Source organism: Gallinula chloropus (genome assembly GCF_964237585.1).
Source record: "Gallinula chloropus genome assembly, chromosome: 1".
In the NCBI taxonomy this organism is placed as follows: domain Eukaryota; kingdom Metazoa; phylum Chordata; class Aves; order Gruiformes; family Rallidae; genus Gallinula; species Gallinula chloropus.
Genome location: NC_140085.1, coordinates 123,398,249 through 123,421,133, shown reverse-complemented (window position 1 = coordinate 123,421,133; position 22,885 = coordinate 123,398,249). Strand labels below are relative to the sequence as shown.

At 37.8% G+C, this 22,885-nt stretch overlaps 1 protein-coding gene across 1 annotated transcript in view; it reads right to left on the bottom strand.

Annotated features, from left to right (window-relative positions):
* Positions 1-22,885, bottom strand: part of CFAP47 (cilia and flagella associated protein 47) — a gene marked incomplete at both ends in the record, with an annotated part of 308,599 nt that overhangs the window by 62,790 nt on the left and 222,924 nt on the right. The window contains 3 exons of the mRNA XM_084279564.1: positions 2,411-2,506; positions 14,048-14,204; positions 18,299-18,403. Coding sequence (XP_084135690.1) covers positions 2,411-2,506; positions 14,048-14,204; positions 18,299-18,403 — 358 coding nt within the window. The remainder of the gene's footprint in view (positions 1-2,410; positions 2,507-14,047; positions 14,205-18,298; positions 18,404-22,885) is intronic.

The following is a 22,885-nucleotide window of genomic DNA, read 5'->3' as shown; positions in this document are numbered from 1 at the left end:
AATAAATACATGTATTTTACCCTAAAGCAAAGTTAGAAGGCAAAATTAAATAATGAATCATAGAGATCTCAGAAAAAACGTGAAGATAGATGAACATGGAAGAGGTGATATGACAGCTTTTAAATATAAAACTTGTGCTGAAATACGGAGAGCGATATCTAAAACACTAGGTTCAGTTGACTGCCCTGTATATTGCTCTTGTTTGACACTACACCAAGTCATTCACAACAGACAGGCTTATTGACCACCTGTAACATCAGCTAAACCATGAAATTCAGTGAGTGGAGTCTGAATGCAAAATGAGATCACAGCTTCATTATTAGGCCCAGGTGAAGTAATGCAGTCTGTGTTACTGGGAAACAACACCAAGCAGTCCAGAAGACTTACACTGACACTCTTGAGCCAAGGCAGGAAAATAAGGATAGTCTACCATGAGTAACAATTTCACAGTATGACCAGTATTTTGGCTTTTCAATAAAAGTATGATAAAAAATTATTCCAAGATTCTCATCCTATTTCACCTTTTCTGAATTTCTCCCTTCAGTTTTTTGAGTCAATTAGGAAAAAACAAGTAATTAATTAGCAGCAAGCACAGTTTTCCCACACACATAAATGCTGCTCATAAAATGATCTAGCAAATATATTCCATGAAGTCTACTAAGACAACTATTAGGTTCCATCAGGTTTTGAAAACCATGGAACAGTGGTAAAGCAGTAACACCTGCATCTAATCCACACGTCATCTACTGTTAAGTGTAGGGAAAAAGAAGTACAGAGTCTCACCATAAAAATGATTCTTAGCATGACTGCACTGTTCCCGACTTGTGAGTGAGACCAGGTGCTAAAACACCCCCGTGCATTCACTGATCTCCCACCAACAAGGGAGATTAGGCTGCAGAAACCTCAGAGCAAAAGATTTACATCATGAAAATATTTAAGATATAAAAGAATAAGTAGTGGAAAGTACAATTTATAAAGATGGCTTCGCTGCTCTAATATTTCTGTCAAGTGATTGCTCTGTCACTTTTACAATGTACATGAATCAGATGTCTTTGGACAGTTCCTCACTACCTCTGTAGAAAAAAAAAAATATAATCTCATGACAACAGTTATAACTTTTATATATGCCTGTGTAAAATGTACAAATAGAAAATGATACGATGTCCAGATCAATTCTTACATTTCTTTCTTCTAAATCCTTCTTTCTATATTACCCAGAAATATTGTGGAGGCATAGTAAGCTTCAAGGAGAAAAAAACCAAACCAGTTTCTTGCTGGGAACAGTAAGGTATACAACATGCTTTACAATACAAAGGTGTGGCAAGTACCTCTTACAAAAATTATAGTGTATGGTCAATTTTTGAATTTAAAACAAGTCACCCTCATTTCATTTTTCTAACTCAGGTCTTTAATTTGAGATAGCTACGATTTCTTCAAGGAAAATGGTATGGCTTACTCTGATATGTCTATTAACATGAAACGGATGCTCACAAATATAAGTGTGAGGGAGGGAACCTAGCAGGGAAAACTGCATAACTCATTTATTTTTTTAATTTCTTACACCTACCTTTTCTCCTTAATTGAGCCTTTAAACTAGAAAAAATAGTTTAAAAAAAGAAATTTCTTAGCAATTACATGATTTTCCTTTCTGTTTTTTCAGGTTTTAGAAAATTCTGAGTTGTTACAGGGTAAGTCAATAAAACAAGAATTGAGAACTGTTTAAATGCATATCAAAGATTATTTTTCAAGTGTTTGCATTTGTACTTATTACAAAAACATATGATTTCTCATTAAATAAAGCTTAAAGATGCCTTTCAATTTAAATTTAATAATTTTAACAATTGCTGCTTTCTACCTTGTATTTCATAAACAGTTTTATAGTGGTGGTGTTCATCTTAAAATTCCTTTTTTATTTTGATTTAATCTCTTAATTCAAAGTCAAGAATGCATTACTATATGAACTTGTTCACCTTTTTTTATCATAGTGTAGCACCTATTAGGCAGTCAAGTAGCACCTCTCTTGCTTTTTTCACACATTGTCATCAATTTGATATCAGCCATGAAATTTATGCTTTGATGATAAGCATTATTTCTAAAAGAAATCATATTTCAAAAATTCAAGAAAATCCTTGCAGAGGTAAGAAAAAAGTAACTGTTCAAAAAAGGAACAATGCATACTTCAGAAGAACTTAACTTGGTGCATCTCTAATTATTATTTATGTATTTTAAGTAAAATAAACAAACCTCATTGACACGAAAAATCTTATTTCCACAAGGATCCAGATTCAACATGTGAACTGATGAATTGCACTCATCAAAACACCAAATTTTGTACACACTCTAGATTTCAGGAGCCAGAAAAGATCAAATCTTGCAAAAAATTTGAAGTAGAACTCAAGAAATTACATACCTCGTGGTTCTTTAAGCAGAATATGGAAAACAGATTCCTTGCTTGTGGACTTGGATGGGAGAGATGTACTGAGATCACAACTGGACCACTTTTCATCTTCAAAAAAAAAAAAAAGGAAAAATTAAAAAATTTTCAGGACAACTCATTTCCCTAATAATAGGGCTCCATAGAGCTACTAAAAATATATTCTAGAATGGGAGTGCATGGGCCTCCCCTCTCCCTCCCTCCTTTGCTTAAACGTTCTCTCTGTATTTTCCTCATTGTGTAATCTTATGGAGATCATATTAAATAGAATTAAAATAAAATAACACACCAGCAAGAAAAAACAAAGTCTGAAATGTTTTCAGTTACGTAAGATCTAGAGGTTACAAAAGAAACTGGTTTTAAATAAAAAACTCCAATGGCCAGGAAAGACTGTGGTAATATAAAAAACACGTAAGAGAAAGTTTGAGAGGCAGGTTCAGGACCAGCGGTACTGCAATAGTAGCAGACAAGAATTGCTTTCTTGATGACAAGCTGCCAGATCAACAAACAGGTTACTTTATAGAGACAGAGGATTTAAACACTATTTTGATTGTTTTCACTGATTAATGTCAATGTGGATAAATGAAAAATGAGGTAAGAAAAACTGGTTTGAAGCCTAATTTTATAAATTGGTTTTGGAGCTGTTCAAGCTATAAGAACTGATACCTGCAGGAAATGCCTTGTAGGAAATGTATCTCGCAGTTAACTCCAGGATTCTGAGCCAAATACATAGACTGTATCTGAATAACACGTGACGTTAAAGCATAGTAGCACTGAATGATGAGCTGCTGACACAAAGAGATGATACACAGCACAGGAATGCATCTAACAGCCAGGGGAAGATGGTCATTTGGGGCTACAGAGTAAAGTTAAAATAGCTTCAAGGAACAGAACAATGAGCAAAGATGTTTGGGAAGAGAAAGAAAAGCTCACCCGAAAATAATCATTCTTCTCGGTTCTTGTGAGAGGAGAAATGTGCTCACAATTATTTCACTTCAAGAACAAACTTTCAGGTTTTAGAAACAGCTTAGATGTTAGAAATGAAATTTTTAATCTCTAGGAAAATACTTAAAAAATTGAAGAGCCCATTCCAAATTTTAAAAGATGGGTGCATAAAAAAAGCCTACAAACTCATTTTAATAAATCAATAAAAGTACTGTATTGCCATCTTCCTTGACCTGAGGGGCTATTGTAAAAGCTTTCCCTATAATGCTAATTATTCTGAAGGAAATTTTTAAATTTTTTTTCCATGAGGCAAACTAATAAAATACTTAGAATTTCCCCAACAAGTTTTCCAAAGTTTAAAATACTTCATGGGGGGTTTTTCCCTTTTATCTGTCTACATATTCAGCTAGAATGCAATTTTCACAGAACAAGCTACTTGACATCTGATTCTTTTCTCTGAAAAATAATTTGACTGTATAAAATCGAAACCACTAGATGATGCTTTGTGGTGTTTCAAAAATGTATATCAGTTCAGATGTGCATTTTTGCACGTTATTGTTTTAATTGGCAACTAACATCACAATTTGAATTATGCCACCGTCAGCAAAAAGCAATGCTAGCACTTTTATTCTAAACTGATTACCCACACACAAAACTGTTTGAAAATAATTGATTTCTTCACATTTGTGTTACTAAAAAAATAGGCAAAAATACTTATGTCCAATGTATTTTGCCTGAAAGAAAAGTAACTGTCAGTCGCAGATTTACTTAAATATTTAATTCAGTATCATAATAAGGTCAAACTGTTTTGTTTGCAGTGCACATTTAAAAAGTGGCCGTCCTGGTTTATAAATCTTTGTATGGAAAAAGACATGGACAAGCTACATTGCATACAGTCTTACCTTGGAAATAAGGTAAGTCTTAATAATCAACAATATGAGACAGCTATTTTAATATGACTGTGCACACAGCCTTACCAAAAGCAATCTTATACACTGCCACAGATAACAGTTTTGATAACACAGATAACACAGGCTTCCAGAGAAGAGCCAATTTATCTCCCTTATCTGGCTTCCTAATTAACACCGTAGCCTTGATCTTTCATTTGATCATGGTCCTTCAAACACTGAAGTGAGTATCACCTAAAAAACCTTTTGCACTTTTTTCCCAAAACTTTGCAATAATTTGGCCAACTGAAAACATGAAATTAAATTATTAATTTCAACTGAAATAAAGAATTACAGGTATTAATGAACCACTAATATTAGGGACAATTCTTATACAGTTTAACTCCATGGGATCTGGTTTACGCTGAAGATTTCGGTAGTATCATTTATATCGGTTTAGTTGCTTCCATAAAGTCTTAGTAGAAGTATTATTTAATGACATTTACTGAAGAGCAGTAACATTCAACTTGAAACAGCTGAATTAGTACAAATGGTCTCTAAACCATCTGTAACAAGAGTTTGCTCATATTGGGGAAAATCACCTGCTGTCAAACATTACTCCCATGAATATTCTTAATGTAGCTATGAATGCTTATGTGAATAAGAGCTGCAGATTTAAACCACAGATATGTATCTAAACCTTGGGAAGAAATCCTGGGAGGTCCGAGATTTCAGCCCTTCATTACAATTTATCAGATGGTGTGAGTTTTACTTGCTCTGTAATTATCCAAAATAAAGAAAAGTTTGTGTTACAGCATCAGTCAAAATCTACAGGAAGAAACATTTCAGAGGAATAACGTTCTTGGGTTTGACAAAGTTACAGAAATGCAAAGGTGAGCTTCAGAAATGGTCCAGATATGACAATTCCCAATTAATTTATATTTTATTTCCTGAACTATGCAATTCTAAACATACTTTTACACCTTCCTAAGGCAGAAACTGCCTACAGAACGTTACTTGAAAACAAGTAACTGCAATCTTTAAAGCATTAAGTAAATCTATAAATGTTGATGTTTATTGTTTGTGCACTTTAATTGAAATGCCCTATTTTCATTGTTGCTACTTTTAATTCTCTTAAGAAGTGGCAAATGATCTGAAACACAATTTGTAAAGATCAAGATCAATCAAACGTTTAATTCTGCCTTCTGACTTGCTGTTTTATTTCGATTTCCCCATTCTGCCTTCTCTCTGGCCTCTGATAACATGAGTTCAGAACAAGATTAAATAAAGGAAGGCATTCCAGTAACTCGTTTTAATGGTGAAATATCAGCTAAGAGGTTTTTAAATGGTAGTAGCTTGGGTTTTATTTTACAAAACCTACAATTTTAAGTGCTGTTCACAGAGATGGACTCAAACCCTGCGTACTCGAGCTTCCAGCTGATGGGGTCATTCTATACTTTACATTTTTCTGAGGAAAAAAAAGAGGTTTTAAGAATGACTAGGCTTTCACTCTTTAAGGAATAAATTAAGACTAATTCAGATGGATAGTTACTATTGTTATGTCTGAAGTAACATTAGTGTCATTTCTAATTAGCTTGTACGTTGCAAAGCGTGTTCTTGCACTTGTGTCTGAGATCCTAAGACAAAAATAGGCTCTTCATGTCAAAACACAATAAAATGAAGTGTAGATTATCACAATATAGGTAAAAGAGATGGTCTTCTGCATAACTTAGGACTGTAAATGGTCTTGAAATAACATACAGTTTAGATACCTCATTAACAAATGGATACAATCAAAATAAACAAGAAACAAAAAAAAGAAATCTTTGGAAGAGCAAGTTCAGAACTATCAAAGTTCAGTTCACAGTTAGGAAAAGATGTGTACTGGAAGTAATGTATTGGTAGTAGGATAACTTTATCACCAGACTAATTTGCTTTCTGGGATGGCAAATTCATGCTTAATGTTGGAAAAAAACCCAAGTTAATTAGCTTTTACCGTACTCTGGGCTAATCTATCTGCATTGCTATGCTACATACAAAGTTATGTTAAAATACTATTTGCTTAATTTCCAGGTAAACTATGACTTGAGAACATGAAAGTTCAATTAAATAGATAGGCCATTATGGAAATTATTCCCCGGGATATGAAAAGGATGGAAATAACTGAACTTGTGCATCTATGACTGTTTACAACTCTAGATTTCTCTTCCTCTGGAAAGAAGGAAATAGGAATTACAGTAAATATTTCTACAGAGAGAAAATCATAGCATACACAACAATGTCCAAAGAGAGCTTGAATGCAGAACTGTTATTGTGCATAATATTATTGTGATTTAAAACAATAAAATATTATTTACAGGTCACCACCAGCAACCAAACTAGACAATTAGCATTACATACTAAGCTGATTAAGAAATTCAAGACAGCTTTTAAAGGAGAAGTAGGATTTTACTTCCATAAAGATCAGAGTAAACAAATTGTTTTTTTGAAGAAAACTTCAGAATTTCACAGATCACAGAAATATTAGAACAGCATCATGTCAAGTCTACTTATGTGTAAAAAAGAATGAAGACTAAAAAATTTTGATGCATAAAATTCAACATCAGACTTTTACTGTTTAAACCAGTAGCCTCTGCACTGTCTCTCTTACTAAAGATCACCCTGGGACAAGTTAATACTCCGTAGTTAGAAAGATGACCATGTTTTTATAAAAATACTTAAACAATGCAGGTTCTGCTAATGTTTCTCAGAATATCACAATTAAGTATTATCAATATTTACTATCTATAAATAATTTCTAATGAAATTGCATTGGGGATGTTTGATTTTTTCACTATTTTGTGAATAGGATGCCATGTTAGATTTTTTACCAATAACATGTCAAAGTATCAGAGTACTGAACTGTGATATCCAGCACTATACAGTTATACTTAACAAGCCAAGGAGTTTGCTTCTTATAACTGCTCTTCTTACCACACAAGTAATACACACCCTACACTTCAAGAGATAATATAATCAGTTACTTCCTGGTCAAATAGGTTGGGTTGCACACAAAATAATTCACAGTGCTTCTAAGTGTCTGAGCTTAGATAAGCACAGAGGGTAGATGGGAATGAGAGGGTAAAATAGAAAAGTTTAATATTTTAGAAGGAAAATTGCACTATTAACATAGTTTACTGAATCTTCAGCTGCTCCACGGATGAACAAGAGCAATTTTGAAAAGAGGTATACCAACAATTTATCAAGGTACCTCTGGACTGAAGCTCTACCGTTCATCATGTCAGATACTTTCCCCAATTTACATTGCATGCTCCATCATCATCCATGTTGTTAATAAAGGTCTTGAATAACATGGGCCCCAGTGCTGATCCGTGGAGTACTACACATTCATTACTAGCCAGCAGCTGACTCTCAAGATGCTGATCACTATCATTTGAGACCAATAGTTCATCAAGTTTCAACCCACACAGCAGTCTGTTCATCAAGCCTAGACTTCTTTAGCTTCCAAACAAGAATGCTACAGGAAACTGTGACAAAAGTCTTACTAAATGATGATAAATTGCATCCATTGCTCCTCCCTCATTTGCATAATTATTCATTTCCATATAGAAGGCAATCACGTTAGTCAATCATAGAATCATGAAGGTTGGAAAAGACCTCCAAGGTCTAGTCCAACTGTCCCCCTATCACCTATATTACTAACTAAACCATGTCCCAAAGTACTTCATCCAACCTTTCCTTCATGATTTGCACTTAACAAACCCATTTGACTACTCCTGATTACCTTCTTGACCTTTATGTGCTTCAAAATGGACTGCAAGAGGATGTGCAATTCATGGGCTACACAGATCCCAAGTCAGTACATGCTACTTTGGAAGCAAATTTTGCTAACAAAGACTAAGGCCAAAAAAACCCCAAACATTGAGCACTTTAGCCTTTTCTGTATTGCCCATAACTAGTTGATTCCCCTCCATCCATTAATGGACCTATCTGCATTTTCCCTAATCTTCCTTATGGAACTAGCTCACCTTCTTGTGATCCTGTATTTTCCCTGTTAATCTTCTGAACTGATGGGCTTTCACCTGCCTTATTTTTTTGGGTATGCCCATGATACTTTTGTATTTGCATTTTGTTACCTCTTCTTCCTTCCACCTCATTTAGGTGTGGAGTAGAAGGGAATGCATAACTGCCACTGCTAGTAAAAGGCCATGGGGCCTTATATTAAGTCAACAGTGCAAAGCATCAGGAATTTGTCCCACCTGGATGAACTTGAGCTATTTTAGCTGCAACAGCACACAGCTGAGGTGTCAACTGTTCTCTCATTTGCTTTTCAGTTTAGTGATGTATAATTTCATGGTATTACCCTAAAGAAATCATAAATTATATGGTAAAGACATAACAGAACAAAGGGGTCACTGCAGAACTAAATCTGGGAACCATTAAGAGAGCAAGAATAGCAACAGACTCTTTTTGAAATATATAAAAATAATACCAAGTGCATCCAAGACTGAGAAGGAAGAAACCACCGTTTTATCAACATTTCTTTCCCAGTGAAGAACCTAGGATGTTGATGAGTCTCTGATAATTTACTGTGGGGAAACACAAGGCAGATACGAGAAGATTTGTGTATACCAGTTAGCAGCAATTAGTAATAATTGGATAATTTGGACTAGAAGTGTTAGTAGTCAGGCTCCTGAGTTCAGCCATGTAGGCTAATTTATCTGTCCAGCCAATAACCATCCTTTGCTGAAATTCTTTGTAAACTTTTCTCCACACACAAGACTGCCTGTGTTCAAGATCTGCTCTTATACAGTGCATCTGTATAATCTGGCATCAGACCTCTGTGAAAACAGCTAAATTGGGAGTGAGTAGCATATGGGGGCTTTACCCACTGGCTTGAACTGCATTTAAACTGGTTCCTGCTGTTGGTCCTTGTCCAAGCTATGTCCCAGGTTTGCTGTCCCTGGCCATACAACTTGCCAAGCCTAGACTACTTAATTTCCTAGCTTGATCACAGACTCACCTTCTTACTGTGGACTTGGCTGTCAGTCACTAGACTACTGGTTGAAATTGTTTATTGCCATAGACCTGCTAGATTCTTGTTTGGATACTGTGGGATTACAGCTCCAATTTGAAAGGCATTTACCAGTCTTGCAGTCAATTTTGGCTTCTATCTCACTTTATTTTGCAGAGCAGTCTGTTTTTGCTGTTTTCTGACTACTAGGATCATTGTACTTGAACTGATAATATCTCATCACCTCGCATTCAGCAAAGCCTTTGACACAGTCTCCCACAATACCCTCCTGAAGAAGCTGATGGCCCATGGCCTGGACAGGTACACTCTTCACTGGGCTAAAACCTGACTGCCTGGCCAGGGCCAGAGAGTGGTGGTAAACGGAGTTAAATTCAACTGATGACCAGCCACAAGTGATGTTCCCCAGGGGTTGGTACTGGGGCCCATCCTCTTTAATATCTTTATTGATTATTTGGATGAGGGAATTGAGTGCACCCTCAATAAATTTGCAGATGACACTAAGTTGGAGGGAAGTGTTGATCTGCCAGAGGGTAGGAAGGCCCTTCAGATGCAACTGGACAGGTTCAATCAATGGGCAGAGGCCAATGGGATGAAATTCAACATGATGAAGTGTCAGGTCCCGCACTTCAGTCACAACAACCCCAGGCAATGCTACAGGCTTGGGGCAGGGTGGAAAAGGATCTGGGGGTGTTGGTTGACACTTGCCTGAACATAAGCCAGCAGTGTGCCCAGGTGGCCAAGGTGGCCAACAGCATCCTGGCTTGTATCAGGAATAGTGTGGCCAGCAGGACCAGGAATGTGACCATCACCCTGTACTAAGCTCTGGTGAGGCCGCACCTCGAATACTGTGTTCAGTTTTGGGCCCCTCACTACTAGAAAGACATCAAGTCCCTGGAGCATATCCAGAGAAGGACAATGAAGCTGGTGAAGGGTCTGGAACACAATTCTTACAAGGAGCAGCTGAGAGAACTGAGACTGTTTAGCCTGGGGAAGAGGAGGCTCAGGAGAGACCTTACTGCTCTCTACAACTACCTGAAAGGAGGTTGTGGTGATCTGGGGCTCAGCCTCTTCTCACAGATAAGTAGCAATAGGACAAGAGGGAATGGCTGCAAATTGCGCCAGAGGTGGTGCAGGTTAGAAATTAGGAGAATTTTTTTCTCAGAAAGAGTGGTTGGGCATTGGAATGGGTTGCCCAGGGAGGTGGTAGAGTAAGTCACCATCCCTCTGGGTCTTCAAGGAAAGATTGGATGAGGTACTTAGGGACATGATTTAGTTAGTAATATAGGTGGTAGGGGACGGGTGGACTAGATGATCCTGGAGATCTTTTCCAACCTTAATGATTCTGTGATCGTTTGTATTTTGATTAGACCTAAGACATTGATCAGTCTCTTAATAAACTTAGTGACACATGTAAGATGTGTTTCTTAAGCCCAAATGTGTTTCACTGGATCCACAGCAGCATATAATTTGTTTTGTGTGTTACTTCACTGAGAAGTTCCCTGCATCACTGAGTGGGTCACTGCTGAAATTCTCAGTCCTCCTAAGTAATCAGGAAATTCACTCCTGAGCTGTTAATAAATTTTCTCAAAAACTCATCCAGCTCTGAGTACCCTTCTGCGCTTCAGTGTAAAGAGACTTGAATAAGATGAAGCATCTCATGGTCACGGCAGCCTAAGCTATACAAGTGACCAAATTTGTCTTCTCTATCCTTCTTAAACAGCCTGCATGCATCCACAGCCATGCTCCAATTGTCACTGACTGCCTTCATGACTGTGATCACATTGCAGACTTGCAGCTGGCCTGGAATTGCTTTTCTTCCTCTTTTTCCTGTTTGCTGGCCAATGTATGCACAAATATTTGTGGAAAGAATGCCCACAGAACCTTCTAGTCCCCTCCAATCTGTTCAGTGTTTCTTTGGCTGTACAGAGAGTCCAGATCAAAGTATTCGCTATGCAAGTGAACAGCACGGTATAGCAACTGCAAGGTCAGAGAAGCCTTGGCAATCTTTTCTGCAGCATCTGATTTGAGCTCCAGGAAAACAAAAAGCTTCCTGGGTTGATATGTTGTTATGGAAATTGGCAGCCTTTGCCCCATGGAGGAAGAAAACTTCAATCACCAGGACTTGTTGCTTCCTGTTAAATACTGCTGGTTGTAATCTGAAGACCTGAGATGCTCAACCCAGATTCTTCCCACCTCAATGGAACTTTTTCTTTTCATCTTCCTCTCTTCCTGAGCTCAGAACGTACTTGGAAATGGAAAGTTCCCCACTGCTGAGTCTCTGCGTCTTCTTGCTGCTTTTGTCTTTTGGTCACAGCAAACTTCTCAGCCTTGAAGAGTTTGGCTCATTTCTGCAGTCTCTGCAAAGATCCTGTCAATCTCTTGTTCATTAACCTTGATGCATTAAAGCTCCTGTATCTGGCACCCCAGGAAGACTACCAGACCACATATCTAACTAATGAGGTAATTCACATTCATAACATAGTGATGAGAAAAACCTCAAGAACTCCTGACTGCCTCAGACCAGGGTCTACACTCAGGACTTCCATCTGGATTACAGAAGCAAGGATTGCAAAACCAAGTGCCTGGCATTGACCCCTGTGGTGTATTGTCAACATTTACGTATTCCTTCCTACTATGAGCAGCACTTTTGAGCCTTTTGTATTTGCACAGAATGCCAGATGCTGCATCAACTCCCCTGTTACTATATGCAGACCCAGTCTGCAATGCTTCTTGTTGCTTAAAGGTGCCTAAATGCCAGATAGGTAGAAATGAGGACATTACTCTTTTTCCCTCTCTGCCAGGTTCCCTGCTCAGCTGGTAAACTCTGGCACTGGCCCTAAGATTTTGGCCATGATTTACTTAGCCTGCAAACAGTGGATCTACTGCATGCTGTTGCTTTCTTCACTGTTGTCCAGAAGAGATCAACAAAAACTCAGAAGTACTCTGATCATTTATGAATGGAACTCAATTTTGTGACAGTTATGATTGAAAATATTGTATTAGTTAAACATGGTAGACTGCACCAAAGTCTGCCAAAAAGAGTTGGTCAGCAAAAATATGGAGTATTCAGTCATGAGACCAAAATGCTCTTGACCAGGTACTATTTAGATAACAGATTCTCCAAAATCCCCCAAATACTAACTGAACATGCAGCCAAAGCTGTATTTCTGTATTTCTAATTCATATCTCAAAAGGCTGTCCTGGTTTCAGCAGGGATAGAATTAAATTTTCTTAGGTAGTAGCTGTCATAGTGCTATTGTTTGAAATTAGGATGAGAATAATAATGCTGATAACACCCTGACGTTTTAGTTGTTGCCAAGCAGTCAGGGACTTTTCTGCTTCTCGTACCAGCCTCCCAAGAAGCTGGAAGAGGACACAGCCAGGACAGCTGACCAAAACTGACCGAAGGGATATTTCATACATTATGACATCATATTCTATATATAAAGCGGGGGGGGGGTGGGGTGGGGTGGGGGGGGGGAGGTGGGGTAAGGGGAGGAATGGCCAGGAGATGTGTGACTTAAGAACTAGCTGAGTATTAGGTACAGATGGTGAGCCATTGTGCTGTGCATAATTTTTTTGGACATTATTATTACCGTCATCATCATCACCACCATCATCTTTTTTTCCTGTCCTATTAAACTATCTCAATCCATTAATTTTACCTTTTCTGTTTCAATTCTCTCCCCCATCCCACTTTGGAGGGTGGGTGAACAACTGTGTGGTTGTTTTAGCTGCCCATGGCAAGGTGTAAATGAAAAACATGAGTTCAATTCAACAAATAAATATGCATCTACATTTTTTACAAGTCATATTTCTTCACTCATCCCAAATGACAGCATGAAGATGGAAATCTGGCTTAAAACTTACCTTTGCCTAGGCTTGATTTTGCTATTTTCTTGTTTCTCCATCCATGTGGTCCCTGTCTGGGGCCACTGGAAGGTTTATCTTCAATTTTTGTTATACGCAGGAGCCAGGAAAAGCTTTGGCCCTGTTTTCTGCTGGTAGATGTTATATATTGCACTAGGTGGAGATTCTGAGAAACTGCTAAAGCTCTGCTGCACTCAGATTGAAATTTACTCTTTCACTGTGTAAATTTTAGTCATGAGAGAGAATCTGTGACTTCAAATGAGTTCTACAGCATTTGTGAAATTCCAGTATGGAATGGCTGAGAATGACTCAGTGATCACTGGTAGTTCTGGATCCTACGTTAATTTTTAAAGCATGTTTCAAAATACTGCTGAAACATACTTGCTTGGAAGGCCACTCAGAAAAAAACCTCAAATGTTTTGCTCTGACTCACTCCTTTAGTTATCTAGAATCTGAGAAAATAATAAAAAATATTTTGGAATGTAATTGAGGAAGAAAGCCAAAACATTAACTATTTTGCTTAGACATACAGCTCCCAAAACACTCCCCAGGAGTCTCCGATTGCCTAAGTGCTACGGTACAGTCCACGGCCAGTAACCAGATGTCTTTATGTATACATAAGGCTGTATATCCTAAGAGGTCTACTGTGAACAGTTGTAAAAGGTTTATGTTATTTCTTAGCTCCCATAGCACAGTCTACAGAGCTTATCAGGTTGGACACAAATGGTACACAGTATCTCTTTTGCCAGGAAATGGAATGAGGCAAATATAGTCACATCCCATGCACACTTTTAACGTAATCCAATGAGCTTATTAAATTTCTTCCCCCACCCTACCCCCCCAAACCAATCTTTAAAAAAATCCAAACTCCTGTACCTGTCAGCACGACATCAACCACAACGTTTTCAAGTGTTGGATTTTTGAAGGATATGATGAAAGAAGAACACTGGCCAATGCATGCACTTATGCTGGTGGGTTCCATCTGCTGAGGAGGAAGACCAGTCCCCGAAAGGTAAAATATCCATTCTTTAAACTGTAGATGAAACATGTGTCATTATTTATTGTTTGAAAAATCAGTTCTGTACATTTTAAGGCATTCTGCCTATTTCTTTCTTCCTGAGTTCTATTTCTCATTTCTGTCGTAAGTGAACACTTTCTTTCTTCTTCCCCGAAGCTGCTGTTACTCTTAAGTATTGCTATCTGGAAACTAATAGTTCCAGTCTGGGAGATGTTCCTGTCTCCTCTTTACATGTAACTTTTGTGTTACACTGTGCACCAAGTGTTTAACTTCCATGTAGCTACTCAGAGCTTCCAGTGTAGTGAATGGAAAAATCTAGGTGGTTGCAAGAGGGCAATTCAAAGCACACATATCAGAAACAGAAAGCTGATAGAGTAAGATGTCTTCAGAGGACAAAGGAAGAAGGAAAATAATTCTTTGATGAGACAACAAGAGAATCACACAGCAAGCTAAAATCATTAACTCCAAAGATAAAAAAGAACATTAACAGAAGAATTGACAATACTGGAAAAAACTAATAGATATAGACTATCACCATGGTGGAGAAAAAAAGAAAAATATAATTAAATTGATGCGTTAAGTTTGATCTTTCATTTCAGTGTGAGAGTAGAGTTGCCTGCCCCACATTTACTCTTTAAGGTTATAAAGTGATGCTAATAGATGTAAATGTGCCACTCATTATGGAACCTTTAAAGCTGAATGAGAAGCAAGGGGGAATGGCAAATATAAAGATACTACCATTATTTTAAGGAAAATGTTTAATTTGTTCATTCATGTTGCTACCTTTAAATAATAAAGGTACAGACTAAAATCTGAGGCTTGTTACAAACTGCTCAAAGTGACCCTTTGATCTGGTTTTTTTTTTGTTATCACTCAGAAAGGTATGTATCACAAAGAGAAGAAAATAAACCAAAAAAAAATTTCATTTTCTGAAATAATGCACTTATCTCTGCATAGCCCATGTGAAGAAAATTAAGGGATATCTGTAATAGGGTTCAAAAATCTGACAACAAATATTGAAATACTTGCATTAATAAGTGACTAATATATTGTGACTTCTCAGCATAAATGGAGATAAATAAAATAGGACATCATGTATCATCAAAAAATAGCTTTGGACAGCAAAATTGCATGCCTTTATTATCTTTTTAGTAAGAAACATCCAATCCCATAAGAAAAAGGACATTTTAATCTTACTGAATTACATTTTGGGGTAAAAGTAATCTAATGCTACAGGGTATTAATTGCGGGGGGTGGAAAGAAAAGAGGAAGAACTGTTTGCATACTGATGTAGAGACTATCCAATATTAAAAGTCAGAATAGAAAAATAAAGCCTATGTTTTATTTAGGATTTAGACAGCAATTTACATCACCTGGTCTGCAGGGACTTCTGCATTATTCTGATGAATAAGAAAACCTAATTTAAATGTAATTTTAAATTACATTTTATTGTTGACTGAAATGTGGCGGATACCCTGTTTACGGTTACAGATTCATGAGTAGAAAAGTAGCACCCCTCACTATTCAGATTCTGACAGGAAGGCAAATGTTGCTGCTTTACAGACTGAAGCAACAGAAGCCCAACACCTTGGTGAAGGCTCTTTGCTGGTGAGAGTCAAGGAACTGCCCAGCTGTTGCCAAGCCAGCATACCATAGCATTTGTGTTACTGATTCATGTTCTTTGTTACCACATCGGCCTCAGAAGTTAAACAAAAGGCTGAGCACACTTTGTAGGCTGATTTTGAAGGTTTGGGGCTAAGGTATGACCAGGCCAGAAGACCATGTTTTCAGAAAGTCATAAGGGTCAAGCTATTAGTGGTCTACCCTGGCTTGTTATTGACATTTGTGCTTGCTTACAAACACAGTAACAAAAAAAACCTTTTTTAGCAAAACTCTTAATACAGAAGTTGAGTTAATGCTAGTCTACAATGCTTCCCAGGCCCACTGCAACTTTGGGTGAACCAGCATGTTCACCGTAAGTAATTTCACATTAAGGTTAAGTGCAGGGCTGGGAACAATGCCCATGTTCATATTCTGTGCAGGTGAGCTCTAAAGATCAAGTTTGAGCTTTATTACTGAAAGCTCAGGCTCCTACTGTAGTTTCCACTGATTAGTTGTGGTTAACAAGAAGAGCCATTTTGAACTCCATTGCTTCAGGTACTGAGTGCCTTTAAAACAACACTGTGACTTTGTCAAACTGAGCAGCTAACGATGGAACTAAACAAAATTAGTGTCGAGCCTGGAAAATAATGCAAGACAACCAAAAAAAATTATGCAGATTATAGGAAAGGCCTTTCTTGCCTGACCTGCATTTACTGTTCCTCACTGACACATTTTGTGATGGAGCACAAGACCAGTGATAGAACCTGAAGGAATGGCATGAAGCTGAGACAGGAGAGGTTTAGTCTGGATATTAGGAAGAGGTTCTTTACTGAGAGGGGGGCTGGGCATTGGAACAGTCTCCCCAGGGAAGTGGTCACTGCACTGAGCTTGACTGAGTTCAAGATGCGGCTGGACGATGCACTTAGTCACTGACTTGTCTGGCCCTATGTGGAACCAGCAGTGGGACTTGATGATCCTTATGGGTCCCTTGCAACTCAGGGTATTCTATGATTCTATGATCATGGGTTTTTTTTGTGCAAGAAAGCAGAAGGAAAAAGGATTTTGAAAAAAAAGGCAAAGGCAAATAATACAAGACAGGATCTAATATTTGGCTTAGTTTCTCTCAAACCTTACTCCTCTTAAATGCTCTCATCTCTATCTGCACAGATATTCAGTCAGCTATCCGTTTAACAATTAGCAAAGTAAAATAATTTGAGATTAATTTAGTTAGGATTTATCAGTGGAAAAATGAATTAAAATTAACAAAATTCAAAAGATTTGGGCATAAAAAGAGCACTAAGAAATTACAAAGGTTATACCAATATGCTGAAAGGGTTAAAGGAGTCTGGACAAAGCAGCTAGAAGGATGGGATACTGACTAAACTTCACTGCAGATAAAAATCTTGGAGATTTGTCATTACTGAAAGGAGATGTACTAGATGACAAGATTCAGGTGTCAGGGCTCAAATTGCTCCTGAAAGGTTTATATGGACTGTTGTGCTGGTTCCTTGCTTCTATATTTGGTGAAGATTTTTTTTTTTTTTTTTAATACAGATCAGATCTCTATGTACCATTAGGATCCAAACAAGATAAGGACATTCTGTTCTCTTTAACTGGCCTTGGATATATACTATTCACATGAGAATCTCTGTCTCCTTGTTTTTATCCTCAAGAAACACTACCTACAAATAACCTGCTGTCTGTTCAACACAGTTTATAAGGAAAAAGAAATTCCATATCACTTTCTTCACTATTTGTTTTCTTCATATAAAAGAATATTTGCTTTTGCAATATTACCTAAAACACTAGTGAAAACTCCTAGTAATACTTAATTGGAGTAATTCACAGGTAAGAAGTATATTAAAATATCTGAAAGTCCAAAAAGAATACAGAGGAAATCGCACAGAAAGCAAATGTTTCATTCAACTGCAGGTCATGCAATGAAATACTATCACTGATATCATATCATCAGTTTTTCGTTTTGTTTCCAGTTGTAATTTTTGGATGTGGATGACTCATGTTTCTCTATTTCCTTATTTGTCATTTAAAATCAGGAATATTCACAGACGAAAAAAAATGTAAACAATTCTAAAGATTCTCAAAATAAAAACCATTTTCAAACAAACTGAAAGGAAGAATTCACTTTTTCAAGTGAGTGACCTTCCAAAATTCAGATCAGATAAAAAATAGGAAAAAAAAACCTCAAGAAATTTATTTCAGATGTGAAAATGCTGAAAAGTGCTGGTCATCTGGTGTTAAAACCAGAACTGAATACCGAGAAACTAGCTCTTAGGCCATTACACTACTTGTTAGTGCTGTACATAGAATAATTTCTATGTAAAGCTAAGGTTAAAACAAGTTATAACTTTGGCATTTTCTCTTTCATTATGCATCCAGCCATTAATGTTCAATTCGTCCTACAGACTGAAACCCTTACTTCCATGCCTATTAAAAATATTATCTAATCTGAATTCCAAGCGTTGTGGGCAGCAAACAAATTATCATACCTGTGAACACTTGAAGGTTATTGATGCCTTGTGATTGCCTCTTCCAAGGGCAGATGGACAGAATTGAACAGGTACTTCAGTGGTGGAATGAGGAGCAACAATCAGCTGTACAAATACAAGAAAGAAGGGAGAAAAACAAATCAATTTTTTTTAAAGTCTGTTTCTGTTTTGTGCTTGGTATCGACAGCGTTGATGGTTATGTGATTAATGTGTTCCACCAGATGCATTCTCTCCTCTCAGCAAGCACAGGTTGTGAGGGCAGCAAGTGTATTGCAGTAAACAATCCTGGTGGTAGTCACTGCACGTTCATTCCCCACAAACTACAGAGCTGGTGTTACAGATTGCTCCAAGGACGTGGACAGCACCTCTCACAAACACCATGCAAACACGGCTTTGGTATCTGATCGTATTGATGACACCAAAAGGTTATCGCATTAACCTCCAAAGACACAAACTGGCTTATAAGGGAAATACATGGTAGGTTTTGATAAACTAGTGCTTTGTTTCTCTTCTGCTTACCTTTATCTAAACTAACACTCTAAATGATGTTGCTAGTTTTCCCTTCATCTGAAGTATAGTATTTGAGCATCAACTGCACAGGGAAAAGCAACGTAGCTGACTACAATGGGGTCATAAATGTTTTTATGAACTAGATAAGCAGCATTATGAATAATAAAAATGGCAATGCATCAAAGGAATCATCAGCTAGAATCACTGAATACACAATTACCGTGTCTATTTATTTAATTTTAAAAAGTACTAGGACTTTAATATCATACATGTTTAAATAATGTTTGCATGTAAGAATATATAAAAAGATGGTTGATTTGATTTAAGGACACTCAAGATGTATTTTATAAAAATAATAAAAGATACAACTAACAAAGGTCAAAAGAACACTCTACAACAGCTGGCACTGACAAGTTCTTTCATAAAGGAAATGTCAGCCCTGGAAGAACGGGCCATGAACAGGCAGGACCTATTAAAACATTCTTTTTTGTTTGCTCCATTCAATGGTTGCAAGACTCCTGATTGCACCAACAAGTCCTGAAACCTCTTCCCACCGCAGAGGTTTGACTGCCTGTGCTTGGCTTGGGACTGACAAAGGCTTGAGCTTACAGCACAGCAAGGCAGAGGCCTCCACCAGCAGCCCTGTGCCACTACATCCAGAGACAGTGAGCAGAGCCGTGAAGGGGACAGTGCCACAGTGGGTTCCCATTTCTAAGACCACTGGCCATGGCCACAGCATTAAAGCCAAACTGGAGGCTCCAGATAGTGAAGGTGGAACAGAGGTGTCCCCTCCCAGCCCATAGCAGAGACCTTTGATGAGGCTTATGTTGCTTTTCCTTACTGCCCCATGGCTTCCCCTTCCAACTCAGAGCAAGATCCAGGCAGGGGCTAAATGCATCCTGGTCCTGCCAGTCATCTCCTGGGTGTGTCTGTAGGGTACCAGCACAATTATGGACTACAGTGCTGGTGTAACTTGAACAGACATTCCTACTGACAGCAATGGGAGCTAGACTGAGCAGGAGAAAGGTCAGGGTTCACATGTAGTCAGCTATGGCACAAAACTTGAAATGTTATTTTTCTCTTTTGGGGGTTCAAGCTTTAAAATAATTTATCAGAATATTGCCATAATAGTTTATTGGTTTGAAGACGTTCACAGCCTTGCCTGTTCTGAGGGTGGCATTGTATTTTTTTCAAACTTTTAAAATTTAATTTTACAGTTTTCACTGCATGACAAAAAACATTTCTGGATTGGTAAGTAGGTGGGTCTGCTGCACAGAGCATTCAGCTCACTGCTCTAAACCCACTCCCACTCAGCTGTTAACAGCACTTGCACCTCCCATGCAGGGAGCACAGCCCACATTCCACAGTCTCGTACATCCCGTAGGTGAGTGATATCTAGAAAGCACATTTGCCACCAGCAGTCAACTGCCACCATCCCACGTTTGTCACCTCTGCAAGGCTTCTGTATTACCCAGAATAACAGACCTGAGGGATAGTCACCTCCCACAAACCACCCCCATCCCCATCTGCCCCGCTGCCCAGAGTTCATTTAAGTTGTTCATCATCTACAAGGAGCCTGAACAGCTCACTTCTCAGTGAGTTCCTGGGCATGCTCAGTATCCAGAGACCTTGAGATTTTTTTATTTAATTTGCAGTCTAGTTCCTACCAACTTTGTCCAAACAAGCCAGCCCCTTTTATCAAACGAACACTTACAAATGGAGAAAGAACCTTAATCATAGAATGTGTTAGGTTGGAAGGGACCTTTAAAGGTCAGCTAGTCCAACTCCCCTGCAGTAAGCAGGGACAGCTTCGCTAGATCAGGCTGCTCAGACCCCCATTAGGCCTGACCTTGAATATATCTCCAGGGATGGGGCCTCCACTACCTTTTTGGACAACCTAAATCTCCCCTTTACGAGTTTAAAAACGTTACCCCTTTTCCTATTGCTACATGTCCTTGTGAACAGTTCTTCCCCAGCTTTCTTATAGGCACCTTTCAGGTATTGGAAGGCCACTATAAGGGCCCTCCAGAGCCGTCTCTTCTCCAGGCTGAACAAACCCAACTCTCTTAGTTTGTCTACATAGGAGGGGTGCTTCAGCCCTTTGATCATTTTTGTGGCCCTCCTCTGGACATGCTCCAACAGGCCCATGTACTTTTTGTGTTGAGGGCTCCAAGCTGGGCACAGCATCCAGGTGAGGTCTCACCAGAGCAGGGAAGAGGGGCAGAATCACCTCTCTCAATCTGCTGGCCACGCTTCTTTTGATGCAGCCTAGGATGCAGCTGGCCTTCTGGGCTGCAGATGCACAATGGTGGCTCATGTCCAGCTTGATTAGCCCCTCCCAATCACTTTGTAATGAAATGAAAAAGCAAGGTAAAGACAGGTTGTCACAGCATAAGAATACATGATTCAACTGAAACTACAGCTTTTAAATTTTTTGTAATTCCCTGAAGAGATTTACATTATTTCTAACAGTAACTCTCCCATAAGGATGAAAACATACTGAAATTCCATTTTCAATAAGCACTACTTGGCATATTGTCATTACACAGCAAATACACTGCCACAATGAATCTAAATAATCAACATGGAGTTACGATAATCCAGCAGACTGGTTGCCCTAAAGCATTATGGATCTGTTTTTAAAAACATCGTTATATATATATATTGCACAGTATGATCTTCTTCTGTATTCAGAAACTAATTGGTTTTAAAATAAAGAGTTGGGGAAAAAAATAGAGTTTACTTTCAACTGAAAGCCAAAGAATAAATTACAGAATTAATAAATAAGGCTAACAACATATTTAAAGGCCATATTTTGCCAAAATAATTCAACAAAAGTTGAAGTTTAAAGCCATCCCCTGCCTTTCATCCTGTTTACATAAAGAAGTATCTTCCAAGATACTCATGTGAAAGGGAATCAGAATCATTGCTCTTGTAAGATCTCAGATTTAACTGTTCAAATACAGAAAAACTAAGTCTGAAGAAGACCGAGCAACTACACATTCATTATTCCTGTTACAAATCCAACAAAGGAGGGAAATTTTTCATTAAATCTAAGTTTATTCTCTACTGTATACAAAACAATACTCATAGTCATTAATAAACTAATAAAGCTTGCACCTAGAGACTTTGACAGTGCAGTTCTTGCTGCCAGCCCTTCTTTATTAAGTTATTTTTCCTCAATAAGAATAGTGTTTCATAGCTGATCAGGAAGGAAGACAGCTTCATGAAAAAAGGTTTAGGCCAGTTATAAGCTAGGATAATAGCAAGCTGAAGTTTTACAGTGAAAGCATGCTTCTTTTTGGCAGCATAGGTGATCCCATTTGTAAGTCTTGTACAATTAAATGACATTATAAATATATGCGTGTATAAATGTAATACCCACACATGAAATCTGTCCATGTAATTACACTGAGGGAAGAATTCATTTGGGGAATATAGCATTGTTGATGCTTGAGAAGTTTTTTCTGTTAAATGCTGAGCGTGAATCCTCCTCTACTAGAGATTTAAAAAGCACAGAAGTGAACATCACAGTGACTGCTTCCCCAGAAAACCAATGTGTTAATAAAAAACAAGTTAGGAATTTTTCAGCAAATTTATGGGAGGTTTTTTTCGTTCTAACTTTTAGAGAATTTGGTAGTATTTATAAAAATGCTAATTTATAAGATGTAAAAGTTGGCAAGAAAGGTATCAAAAATTAGCTTGTTTAAAAAAATCCAAATCACATTAAAGAAAATCCTTGAAAATTTTTACCAAATTCTTGAAAGAAAAAATTATATATTCCATTTAAAGCTATTCAGTTTATTGCTTCAACTGCAAAGCTGCTAACAAGATATGTATCCTTTTCCCATTTTCATCAGTTTACAAAGAAGTTAATGGGGCTGCTTCTAATTTACATGAAGTTGACGAGAGATTTAAAGCATCTCAATTTCACTTAGACTTAATTAAGCACCCAGAAGTTCAGGAATACGAGACTGTAATTCAACTAAACCTCAGGAAAGCCTATAATTAATGATGTCAGTACTAGAAGTTGAATTAGATCTATAGAAAACAATGCCTTGTGGTATTTCAGTAATG